This window comes from Lepidochelys olivacea, assembly GCF_965140295.1.
Source record: "Lepidochelys olivacea isolate rLepOli2 genome assembly, chromosome: 4".
NCBI lineage: Eukaryota > Metazoa > Chordata > Testudines > Cheloniidae > Lepidochelys > Lepidochelys olivacea.
The window spans coordinates 125,930,420-125,944,311 of record NC_140414.1 but is presented as its reverse complement, the minus strand read 5'-3'; the positions used below and the strand labels follow the sequence as shown (position 1 = coordinate 125,944,311).

The 13,892-nt window shown below is 42.3% G+C and overlaps 1 protein-coding gene across 6 annotated transcripts in view; it reads right to left on the bottom strand.

Moving 5' to 3' along the window:
* SORCS2 (sortilin related VPS10 domain containing receptor 2) overlaps positions 1–13,892 on the bottom strand; it is an 832,543-nt gene that overhangs the window by 55,273 nt on the left and 763,378 nt on the right. For all 6 annotated transcript variants that reach the window (XM_084627472.1, XM_084627469.1, XM_084627471.1 and 3 more), the window contains exons 13-14: positions 9,641–9,732; positions 8,721–8,828 (exon numbers count right to left, since the gene is read on the bottom strand). In XM_084627472.1, the coding sequence (XP_084483598.1) occupies positions 8,721–8,828; positions 9,641–9,732 (200 nt within the window). The remainder of the gene's footprint in view (positions 1–8,720; positions 8,829–9,640; positions 9,733–13,892) is intronic.

Genomic DNA, 13,892 nt, shown 5'->3' with positions numbered 1-13,892 from the left:
TGGGATCCATAACTTTAAATTCAGTGTTCCAATTGCCATAACAACTTAATACATTTCTACCAAGTTCACTTATGAGCACATCATTTTTTAATTTGATTGCATCATTTGGTGGCTAAGACAGAATTAATGTAGTTTTTAAGCTACATTTAAACTTTATTCTTGAGGGATGCTGGCTATTACTGTCTTTGATAAGGCTTGTAATCAGGGGGAAGTAATTTAACAGGAATGAAATAGAATATTTTCTTACACAAAATCCTTGTTTCACTACAGCAGAGACTCTTATTTCATATTAGTAATAATACTGTCACTTCTTTAGGACCTTCCATCTGAACTTGAACCACCTTACTGAAGCTATATTATTTCCTTAAATGTATACAAGCACCTCAGAATACTCCTTAGTTACAGGGAGTCATTATTTTTTCAGTTTACATAGTAGAAACTGAGGAACAGACTGGTAAAGCAACTTTCCTAAGATCCCCATGTAAATATGAGACAGAGCTTGGAAATACTCCCAGAGTTGTTATTCAGTCACTACACTTGGTTTCCTCTCGCTCTCTGGATTTCTGATTGAATCATAAGAAAAAACATAACATTATATGCTGTTTCAGAGTAACAGCCGTGTTAGTCTGTATTCGCAAAAAGAAAAGGAGTACTTGTGGCACCTTAGAGACTAACCAATTTATTTGAGCATAAGCTTTCGTGAGCTACAGCTCACTTCATCGGATGCATACTGTGGAAAGTGTAGAAGATCTTTTTATACACACAAAGCATGAAACAATACATCCTCCCACCCCACTCTCCTGCTGGTAATAGCTTATCTAAAGTGATCACTCTCCTTACAATGTGTATGATAATCAATTAAGCTATTACCAGCAGGAGAGTGAGTTTGTGTGTGTGTGTTTTTTTTTGGGGGGGGGGGTGAGAAAACCTGGATTTGTGCTGGAAATGGCCCACCTTGATTTTCATACACATTGTAAGGAGAGTGGTCACTTTGGACAAGCTATTACCAGCAGGAGAGTGAGTTTGTGTGTGTGGTTTTTGAAAAAAAAAGGGGGGGGGCTGAGAAAACCTGGATTTGTGCTGGAAATGGCCCAACTTGATTATCATTCACATTGTAAGGAGAGTGATCACTTTAGATAAGCTATTACCAGCAGGAGAGTGGGGTGGGAGGAGGTATTGTTTCATGGTCTCTGTGTACATAATGTCTTCTGCAGTTTCCACAGTATGCATCCGATGAAGTGAGCTGTAGCTCACGAAAGCTTATGCTCAAATAAATTGGTTAGTCTCTAAGGTGCCACAAGTACTCCTTTTCATTATATGCTGTGCTGATCATAAAACATTCTCAAGTATTCAAAGCTTTTCCAAGGTTCGAAGGGAGTCAAGTGCCCAACTCCGATTGCCTTTCAGTGGGAGTTCAGCATTTAGTCCCCTTCAATAGAGCCTTGAAAATCTGTGGATATCTGCTTTATATCCACAGAGGTCCACAGACCATGTTTGCGGATTGTGGATCAGATGCGGATATAAATTTTGTATCCATGCAGGGCTCTACCCTTCAAGTTCTATGAAACTCCCTGCCTAAATCACTTGCAAAATGGATAGCAAAGTCTTCATTTAAATGGATGCATCCATGGAAATAAATTATGCTGCAAAGTGTGATTAGGGATTTGCTCATGATAACAGGGCTTCCTTTCCTGCATTAAATATATTAGCTACGACTGGGACTGTCTGAGGACTTACTGTCTCAGGAAAATACATTTTAAACTGTTTCATATTTCAGCAATTATTATTCTGGGGCTAATGCAATTTCAGATTCAGTATTTAACCAAATTTATGGCCAGCTTGACATATTTTACGATGGGTATGAAATCCCTTTTTGGGACTCCAACATATAAGAGTAGAGAGATCTCAGGCTACATTCACTTAGAGTGTGGGTGTCACCATAATGTAGCCAAAGCAATTACAACAATATATGATCAAATGGATTAAAAGCCCAGTTAGGATTTAAATAAAACGTAATTATTTTTATGTTAGATCAAGATTCCTAATTCCCAGCCCATCTCCACTGTTTGGTTGACATAGGAACTAGAAAAGGACTGTCCTCCTGAAATAGGAAATAGTACATCGTAGCATCACACACTGAATTGATACAGACTTGGATAACTGTGAAGAGTTCCACATCGCAAACGAATAGCTACAACCTGTAGGCAGCATATTGTGCTACCACTACCACACGGGAAAGGGCAATTGACCCATTAAGAACCCAAAACTCTGTCCCCTAAGTAGAGACAGCAGTCACAAATCTAGTCAGTTCCTCCAAATGTTTCCCTCTAATATGTAACCCACTAATATCACTGCTATCTTGTCTGGATCAAGCTTACACTAGCTAGTTTTTATCCAAGATCCTGCTTCCACTAGAGACTATGAAAGCTGAGTTTAATGAAAGACAGACAACTGAATATCAGCTCTGATAGTACTGCAGTCCAAAGATCTCACAACCTCCCTCAGCAGCCATATAATCATGTTAAAAATCAGAACGGACATGACGGAACCTTGCAGGACCCCAGCAAAGAATTCTGTAGGAACATGAGCAGTTGCTGATATCTGACATCGTGGTGCTTCAGTGCATGAAGGAAAAGAATCCCTATAAGGATTCCTTGAGGAAATCCCTACATCTGGTCTGTGACGGGGTGTATGAACCCCACACTGGTGCAACAGGGGTTAACCACTCCCTCTGGGCCAAGGAGGCCATGCCCCCTCGGCTCTGCTGGGCATGCTCCAACTGGAGACAGGATATAAAAAGCAGCACATCAGCTCTGTCTGGGCTGACCACCGGCAAGGATGAAGGTGTGCTGCTGATACTCCTGGTGGAGGACTGCCGCCATTCCAGGTCGTGGAGGCCAGCCAACCAGCCAGAGTTGAACCCCGACCCACTGGCTTGGGATGCCACAGAGAGGGAAGAGGCTGCGGAGACCCAGATATGATACTGTCGGGTAGGAAGTGACCCAGGGAAACTTGGCGGGGAAGTGGTTGTAGAACCGAAGACAGGCTTGGCGTGTTTTGGTAGGATCCCCGCCAAGCAGGTAGTGGGCAGCCCCACCCCCGACAGGGCACTGGTTTGGGACCCAGTGGAGAGGGCAGGCCCGGGTCCCCTATCCTAGCCACTGCCCAACAGCTCACTAGCACTATTGAGTCCGGCTGCTACGCCGCATTGCCCTGCTAGCGAGGGCCGTATTATTGACTCCGGCTGCTAGACTGCACTGCCCTGATAACCAGGGCTGAGTTACTGACTCTGGACACTAGGCCATGCTGCCGATTGCAAGGGTTGCATCACTGACTAAGGCCACAAGGCCACACAGCCCCGTGACTGAGGACAGTCCTATAGATGCTACTGTGGGGTTGTAACGCACCCCACCCCCCTCCCGAAGGGTGGCAGGTGAATCAACCCCATGACACGGCCCAACAAATGGGTCCACAAGTCCTTGTGGCCTGCTCTATCAAAGATGCCACAGATACCAGGGCTATATTGCAATTCTAACTAAACTAGACTTTGGGGTACAATAATGCATATTGTTTATGTTATTTAAAAAAACACAGGCTTGAAACCTTCCCTATGTAAGCTGCTTACTTTTAAGAGAGTTGTCAGTATTTCAGACATACATAAAATTCCTCCTTTTTCCACTAAGTGGGGCCATTACTCAACTCAGTGCTAGTAAGTACAAGACAGACTTTTTTCCCCAGTGCAATATATTATAAAGTATAACATTATGTAGTAGTAATTTTCACTCTTTAAGACCTTAAGACAAAATAAAAATGACTGTATTTGAGTATGTGTTATTTTAAATAAAATTACTGTACTTATTTCATTTAATTCAGAAAAAAACATTAACAAATCCTCACTGAATTAACAATGAATGCTGAAATGTGGTTCTTTACTTACAGAACTCTAATACAATACAACTGCATATTGATGCCTACATGGCACATGTTCTCTCCACAAGATATATACTTCACAGTGCTCAAAACTTAGTAGAACAGAGTGGAATGCATATTTTTTGTCATTTGCATGTATCTATTTTGGATATGGTTGAGGAATGGTTTAATGTTTTAAGATTTAGACATAAAATACAGGTTCAAGCCACAGCCAAAGTTGGCTCAGTCCAACCCCACTCCTCCCAAAGAAGAGCTCTGTGTAGCTCAAAAGCTTGTCTCTTTCACCAACAGAAGTTGGTCCAATAAAATATATTACCTCACCCACCTTGTCTCTCCAACCTCCTTAGGTAGATAAACAAAACACACTGGGTTTGTGATTGTTTCTTCCATTAAAGAACTATTCCTACCTTTGCTTTCAGTGGAGCACAGACTCGGGATCTTATTGGGTCCAATGATGCCTTTTCCCATAATGTTTATTATGTATCTATCTTTTGGATGAAATCTTAAAAGCTGAGGGGGAAATCCGGACCCTATTTAATTCAATGGGACTTTTGCCACTGACTTCATGGGGGCCAGGATTTTGCCCTGGATTTGTATCTGCTCTGTGTATACCTAAAAGATCCCATGACATTTTTTGAAGGAACATGCATTATCCCTGAAAGGCTTAACCAAAATGTACCCTCCCCATACACTTGCACAGTGTTACTGCACCCATCACTGGTTATTGCCCTCTTATGCCAGAGATGGTTCCATCTCTCATGATGTAAGCAGAGTATATTGATCCTGCACTCTTTACTTGGACAATATTCCTATTGATGGTGGGGAAGAGGGGACAGACCTCCAAAACCAATTAGAATTTCGTCCAAGGAAGAGGTGCAGAAGCAGTTCCCTAGTTTGTAATGTGCTTTGGGGATCCCTCGTGATGGAAGATACTATAATCAATTTGCTATCAGAGCCATAATTATTAGTATGTACCAGTTTGTCTTGTCAGCAGAAAACTCAGCCTCTGTCTCATACCTCTGTCTCATGGAAAAGGTAGAAGATATGTTTCTACAGAAAAGTATCCCAGTGGAGGACGTTTCTCAGAAGCAGCAAGTTACTGTAAAAATCAATCATTGACCCGAGAAGTGTGAGGTTTTAAAAGGAGGATCTGGATTCCTCACACTAGGGTATGTCCACATGTCAACTGAAGGATGATGGCAGCTTGTAGAGGCGTACCTGTGCTTGCTTTAGTGCAGCTGGCTCGGCTAAAAGTGGCAGCGAAGCCGCAGCAGAATGCAAATTTCAGTGTGGTCTGCACAGGCTTGCCCAGAACTCTGTGAACACACTCGCGCTCCTAGCCCACTTCTATCTTCAGCCGCACTCGCTAGACTAAAGTTAGCACAGGGTCACTTACCTGAGCTGCAGTCACATCTCCAGTTGCACTGTGGCCATGCCCTTAGTGAGGAAGTATAACAGAAGGTTTTTGACATGAAATCAAACAGGACAAGCAGGCAAGGGCACTCATATGTGTTAAGCATTAGGCAGGTGAGGTAAGCAAGCTGAAATAAATACAACTAGCAACACATTGTGCAGAACGTTTTCTTCCCTTTAATTCATACAAAATTGGTGAATATGGTACAGTGTTTCAAATCTTGTAAGGACTAGAGCGTGGTTGCCCTACTTACTTTGAATAGTAACTTACTCTGCTTTCAGTGACTTCAGTAGGACTGCTTGTGCGGTAAGGTGCTGCTAAACTGCAGTAAAAGTATGAGAATCTGATCCCCAGATCCACAGTTTGGAAGATGATGATAACTTTGCTCATGAATCTATGTATCTTAGATCAGAGCTATAGGTATCTTACATACTTTGGAGGGCGTATTTTTAACATGTTGCATGTTTTAGAGGATTTGCAGTGCCCCACACAGCCATTATGTACAGATTAAAAAAAAATTAAGTGGCATAATCTCATGGAAGTCCAGTTGCCCTTATGGCATGAAAAAAACTGCCCAAATGGTCATCATAGGCCCTTATTCACTAGTTTTGTATGAACAAGTAGAAAATCTCTTGCAATCACTTTTGAATGTTACAGTGATGTTTCAAATGAGAAATGTTACATTAAGCAAGCCAAGCAATTCATGTTCAATAGTTTCCATCATATTATCCACAGACCCTAAACCCAGAGTGCTGTGTGTGGATCTGTGGCCCCACAGAAAGTGCCAACGATTATTTTGATAAGAACTTAGATTAAAGTGATGGTATATCCCTACAGATCAAATGAGATAAAAAAATCTGTAAGAGATGCTGAAATAGAACATGACAGGTTTTCCAAGGGCACGTTAGCCAAACAGCTTCAGGCAAGTGTAAAAACTAAGAAATAACTGGCAAATGGAGGAGTTATTTCTACTCTCAGACAGTGACAAACACAGGGGAAAAAAACATTGTATTGGAATGAGTTACTGATTTAACAGAGAGATACACAAAATGCTAAGAAAGAAATAACTGAAGAAGCTTTCCATCATGTATATTAAACCAGAACCAGATGCAAATGCCATGTGAAATTATATTTGTATAATATTTTATATATATATATATATATAATGTTTTAAAATTTTGATTCACAGTTGGATTATCTATCTTTCTATTTTAGGGTTTTATATTGCTTCCCATCACCGCAGTATCTGAGTGCCTTCCACATAAAATCAATAACAATAGCAAAGTCCCTCATGGACTTAATGGGGTCTCTCGCCCACCTTCCTTTTTGAGGACAAAACTCTACTTGGGGTGTTTTAATACTTGGGTTTTTTTGATGCGGGGAAGAGAGGGAGTTCAGTGGATGGAGGTGTCTATGTTAGGATTTAAGTGAAAATTTAAATATGGAGTTCCAGCTTCAATGTCCAATGATAGAGCAATGTGGTGCCCCTTCCTACCAACACTTATAAATGCTGGGACCACTGGGAAGGCAACATGTTAAGTCCCTGCAAGAGTGGCACTTTGTGTCACTTCCCAGCATTCTCTCACATTATGTCAACTGAAACATTCGTATTAATTAGCTGTGAACAGAGCTGTGCTCAGGTCCTTGGAATATAGGATAAAACTGGATCTGTCCTAGAGGAAATCACAAACAAACAAAACAAACTTTAATTCTGGGATGAACAATGCCTCAGAAAGAAAGAACCAAGCTTGATTCTCAAATCCCAGCCTGACTTCACTGGACTGTTAGCTTAAAAATATATATATATATCTTTTGACTTGTAAACAAAGCAAATTAGATACGGAAATAATGAGAGATGAACATGAAATCTAATGAGGAAATTTAGAGTCACTTTTCAAAATGGAACCACATTTTAACTTCCTGAAATCTTAAACTGTGGCATAACAGCCTCTCTGTAAAATTTTATACCTAGGTATACAGAGGCAAAAATAGCTCACCATAGCAGCAACAGGTAGTTGTAGGAGGTGGCTAAGTGGGAGAACCAAATTTAGATGGGGAGTGAAACTTCTCCTACGTAGGTTTCTAAGAGACTGGGCACTTTCAAAATTTCTAAGAGTAAGGTAGGCATAGTAACTCCCTCAACATTCCCAACAGACCCAGTGGTTTGTACACAGCTTGGTACCAGCAGTTAAGACAAGAAGCCATGATCTCATCCTTCATCATTGACAGAGGGAAGAAAGGTTGGGAAAGGAGAAAAATCCCAGGAAGATTTAACAGAGAAAGCTTCGATTTCTTTCCAGACCAGAAAGTACAACAAGAAATCATAAGACCTGCTTTTGGGGGCAGAAAGATAGTGAGATGACAACAGGCCAAATTCATCTCTGAGGCTTTCAACAGGGTGAATCTGCTCTAATTACAGTGGGTCCGATTTGCTTCTGTGCTGCAATCCCTTTATGCCACTCTGGTGGTGAGAAGGGGTGTTAAAGGGGGTGGAAACAGCTCCAGGGAGTATCTGGTGTATAGATGGGCTCACGTGTCAGTGAAGAGCTGCTGACACAGCAATGCGGCAGCTCCATTTCCAGCCCCTGGGAACACACTGTATTCAGGCCAATCTCTACTTTTCAGGGCCCTTAAGTGTTCGGGGCTCTGCCAGTCCCAAAACAGCTCCCAAATATGTGCAAATGGGGTTTAAGTTTCATTTTTCCTCCCCACCTATTCCTCCAATCAACACAAGGCTAGAGGTACTGATTGAGTATTTGTTTCTTAGGATCAGATTGTTTAATAATATTAGAATTTGGGACCAGAGTGGGAAAGTGCATATACGAAAGCAAACTTTGTGGCTCAGGCCCATATTTATATTAAATTCTATTAATAGGATCCATCACAAAAACGACAGAGAAGTGGGGAGAATGTGTATTTTTTTACAGGATGTTTGGTTACACATAATTTATTACAATGCTAGGTTACTAGGACAACAGCATATTGGTTTACACTGTGAAGACAATTTCTATAACATAAAAAGCAAGAAACCTATTATTATTGAATAACACCTTAGAGTATGCAGAAAACAGAGGGGAAATAATGTGAAAGAACAGTTTTCAGATATCCATTTATGCCCATAATTTCCCACTGTTTCAGGTCATAACTATGAAAAACAGAATATAAAACACAATGCTTCGTATTTACATTTGAAATATCTGATTCAGATCATTTTAAGGATAGGCTGCTTGTTAGTGCTGTTCAGACCTGGTCATGGTGAAAGGCCACATGATTGCAAGACACTAAAGCTCCAGATGCAGGGACTACTCACCTGTTTAAAGTTAAGCCCATGATTAAGTGCATTGCTGACAGGTAGCCTAAATAAACAAAAACTTACGTCATGACTAATGTCTCGTCTCCAGGTTCACTGAGTAGCCCATCTACGAAAACTGATGTACTGGTGAAATTATGTGTGCTCCATGTCTGACCTTCATCTATGCTGAACCTTTAAAGAGAGAAATGTCTTCCATTCATTGCATTCTTAAATAAATATTATAATTATGGTATTATGTTGGATAAAATCACAAGAGGAGATTCCATAGGACTCAGGATCACCAACACACAGTTGCAAAAACTGGGAATAATCCTCCTCTGAATGACAAAAAAACAAGAAATCTCTTTGCTTTCCTATATTTCACCCTAATTCCTCATATATGCGCTCCCCAGACAATTGATCACAAACTTGGCTCATATACGTGTGAGAATTATCATTATGTAAAATATCATTATGTAAAATTGAAGCATTGATCACTTGCATTCAGTACATATACATTACTTTTTGCATAATTCTAGAGGTGATAGCTCTGCATGCTATTCCAAAATTCCAACATGGGCAACTGTATACTGCCTCCCTAAATGCATCCTACAGCTATAAATTTACTCCCTACCCCAATCTGCAGGGCAATGGTAGTGTATACTGTTAAAATAGTCACTGGATTTTAGTGGTGGATTAAGTGACCTCTGTGTATAGTTTGTACTGCAGTCCACTTTGGGAAGCTTTTGAATGAACAGGACCATACTGACGCAAAACAAGTGTTATTATTAATGCTGTAGCAAACTACTTTACCAACAACTCCACTGGGAATCCTTTAATAAAATGTCCACCTGCATTTTGTTGGTTTAACGAATGTTAAATTAAAGTGGCTCCACCTAGATTTCTTACACAAACTTACTGAAAAGCACATTATTGAGTAATTCTGAAGTATGTTTGAGGTCTTGAATATGTAATAACCCTACTATAACTGACTGCAGCATTACTTGAGTATTTTCAGAGGGATAGAAGTGTCTTTGATGGCCACAATGACTCCACCATGGTCCAGATACAAGATGTGATGTTCTTCTTCAAAGACCTAGAAATCAGATAAAAAGACCAAGCAGATGTCTGGGTTGGAAAAAATAAAATGCATTACCAAAACATTATTAAAATACTTATCAAGTTATGGCTTTCTAACAGTCTGCTTTGTTAAATAAATTCAAAAGTACATAATAATTAGTTTTACTCCTACATTGTACACAGTTATTAAAGACTGGTTCTACCATGTGGATCAAGTTCTCTCGGTTGTGAAGGAAAAAAAAATTATGCTGGTGAATTGGGAAATGTTCAGGCTCAAATCACAATCAAGTAAAAATGCCGGTAGGTGATCTCAGCCCAGACTCGTGCTTCTAACAATATGCATTCTTTATTCTTTCCCACTATATATCTTTTTGTGACCTAACAACTTACTTAAGGTATTTGTCATATTCTATATGTCTTGCAAAATAGCATGCCTTGAAGTGTAATTCTAAGAAAAACAGGAAAGTTATTTCTGTCTGTGAGATTCTAACACATTCTTCAAAATGTACAGAACATGATGTAAATTGGTATGAGTTATATTTTCAGGATAAAGAAGCTATTATTAATACTTACTTTGTCTAACTATAGACTCTGTGCAGTTTAACAATGAGGTCACTTTGTGACTTTTGAATGGTCTAAAAAGTTAGGACATATGTGATACTGGCTTGGTGACACAAGCGATGAATCATAACCAAGATTTGAGGATAAATGTAGGGTTCTTCCCTCTCTTTTCCACAGCTCAAAGATTTGCACAAAAATCTCTCTGGTGGAAGTCCTGAATCTCAATATTCTTGATATTCATAAACTATTGAAATTGCAGCCAAACAACCAAAGGAAAATAAGAGTATGGTGATTACTATTACAAAGGCTAGATTGATCAAGTTAGTATACAATGGTATCTGAGATACACAGTTATTTCCTATTTTAAGCAGAGGGAAATATTAGCTATCTCACACTATTGTGGGGCAGCTGTTGGTCAGCGCAGACTTTTCAACAGCAACCTATCTAAACAATACCTAGGCTTAATGGAGACTATATACCAGGAAAATTAAAATAATCCTTTGAAAGCCCGGAGCCGAAATAACTGATGAAAGCATGAGGAAGGAAAAGGAAAAAAAGGAAAAAGCTTAGCCTGAATCACTGGAAGCACTAAATAAATAAATATATTTTCCTTTCTACATCTGAGATTTGTCATAAGAAAGTGTCTGCTTGCTTCAGATGTCTGTCAAACTTCATTTAACACAGCAGCATGAGATAAAGTGAGCATTAATGCACACTCCTTGAAAACTAATACACAGACATTGTACCTGTTATACAACCTGACAAAGAAAAGTGAACAAGACGTTTGCTTTACTTTGCCTTTGAGAATGAGAAAATACCGACAATGCTAACAGCTTTTTTTTACCCATTTTGAAGCCATATCAGTGATAGACTGAAGTGTAGAAGAAAACTCTTTACCCCCCAAGTACATTCACATTCACTCCAAGGAATGAGGAAGCATTCATAAAGCAGGAACACCCTAGCTAGAAGCTTGGCTGCATATCTTTCTCTCACCTAATAAGAACTTATTTAAAAAGAATCCTGTAGTTTCAAGAATCCCTTTGGCTCTCTTCCATTTACAGACCAGCACCAGATATGAGAAATTTATAGTCCTGTCTGCTTATTACATACAGCTGCATATTTTAGAGAATTCAGCAATGGATAGACACTAATTTTAGATGCACCTCGAAAGGATCTGATCAGATGTAATCGGATAAGCAAAGTTTGGATTCCTCTACAAACCTGCTCTGAACTTCTGCTCAAATAAAAAAAAAAACGGTTAGTAACCTTTTGTAACTGTTGTTCTTTGAGATGTGTTGCTCATGTCCATTCCATTATAGGTGTGTGTGCTCACCACGTGAACCAATGCTGTAAGTTTTTCTCTTAGTGGTATCCGTAGGGGATTGGCTCTGGCGCCCTCTGGAGTGACGCCCATATGTGCTGGTATACGGAGTGCCGGCGGCTCTCCCCTCCCTCATATCCTTCTTGCCGGAATTCTGACAGAGGGGAAGGACGGTGGGTCATGGAAAGGACATAAGCAACATATCTTGAAGAACAACAGTTACGAAAGATTAATAACCGTTTTTTCTTCTTCGAGTGATTGCTCATGTCCATTCCATTTTAAGTGACTCCCAAGCAGTATCCGAGGTTGGTAGGAGTTCATAGACGTGTTGATTGCAACACAGCATTGCCAAATCCAGCATCATCTCTGGCCTGCTGGGTGATGGCATAATGCATCGAGTAATGCACAGAGTCTTTCAGGTCATGTAACTTGCTGTCTGTCCCATGAACAGTGCCAAGCCATCAAAGGGGAGGTCCTGGATGGACTGCTGAACCTCCACCAACAGGCCTGACGATTGCAACCTGGATGCACGCCTCATGGAAACGGCCGAAGCCATGGTCCGGGCAGCATAGTCCACTGCATCTGAGGCTGCTTGGAGGGCTGCCCTTGCCACAGCTCTGCCCTCATCCAGAATAGCCAGGAACTCTTTTCTGGGCTTCTCTGGCAACAAGTCTGCAAACTTAGCCATGGACTGCCAGATGTTAAAATCATAATGGCCAAGTAAGGCCTGCTGGTTGGCCGCTCTTAGCTGGAGACTGGCCATAGAATAAATCTTTCTGCCAAAGAGATCAAGCATCTTCGCCTCCTTATCCTTAGGAGTCAATCCCGGTTGGCCTTGTCTTTCGTTATCATTGGCTGCTGATACCACCAGTGAGCTTGGAGTGGGGTTTGTATACAGGTATTCAAATCCCTTAGTAGGGACGTAATACTTTCTCTCTTCCTGCTTGGAGATGGGGGGCAGGGAGGAGGGAGTTGGCCACAAGGCCTTGATCAGCTTTGCCACTGTCTCGTGGACGGGCAATGCCACCTTGGAAGGGACTGCTGCGCTTAAAAATCAAACAGTGAGTTGGAGGGTTCCGCCAACTCCTCAGCCTCGAACCCCAGGTTAGATGCCACCCTCTTTAGAAGCTCCTGGTTACCCTTTACATCATCCTTGGGAACCATGTGGGAAGGTCCTGCTACCAACTCATCAGGTGAAGAGGATGAGGAGGCAGGTAACGGCAGGTTTGCCAACTCTGCAGCCTCCACCGGGGGTGCCTCAGCGGAGGCTGGCTGATCCTGGGGACCTTGCGCTGACTCCGCTTCCAAGTCCTGGGATGGGCAGGAGACTGTCACTGTTTCTCAGATGCCCTGAGTCTGATTGGTGCCCCTGTGATTGTTGGGAAAACCCCGAGGGGTTCCATAGCTGCCAGGGAGGCAGCCACTGGCCCTGAGGCCCTGTGGCCACTGGTGGTCCTGATGGGAATGCTGATGCCCCAAGTGGGTGGCCTTGGACTGCAAGCAAATCCTCCTCCTCACTCTCTGAGCCTGAGGAGGGAGAGACTCATCTGAGGGACCAGGACGGTACTGATGCTGCCTGTTTACCCTGTTCCTGGGCTGTCAGCCCTCTGTGTAGGTCTCCACTGCTGACCTGTGCTGGGAAGATGGCTCTCGGTGCCGCGCCTCCAGTGACCGGTGGCAGCGTTTGGTAGAACAGTGCCTGTACCCCAGTGATTGACACCTCACACTTTGAGAGCGGTGCTGCTCCATGGACCAGGAGTGAAAGCAGGAGCGAGAGGATCAGCATCTTGGCTCAGGAGCTCGTTGACGTGCCCATGGGGATCCGTAGCAGTGAACCAGAGACAGATGACAGGACTCTGGGGACTGGCATCTTGACTCTCCAGAGTGGTGCCACGAGTTTGGAGATGGACTCGGCTGCTCTGGGGATCGGTGCCGGGACTCTGGGGACTGGCGAGGTGCCTCCACAGGTCTGCACCAGAGAGCTGCCAACTGGCACTGGGATCCTGGGGAAGGCTGCCTAGAGTCCTCGGAACTACGCTGGGAATGCTGACAGGTAAGCCGACCCATATCCGGGGGGTTGGCAGCAGTGCTCAGGTGAACACTGGTGGGGCACCCCCTTCATCGGGGAGCGGTGCCACATTGATGGGGACCACTGGAAAGGTCCCAGGACTGGTTTACCCCTCGAATGGGGCACCCCTCTGGTTCGGCATGGGTGGCATGAGAAGGGACAATATGTCCTTAGCAGCCTGAAAGGCCTCTGGCATGGACAGTACCGCCAGGTACTGAGTGCCTCT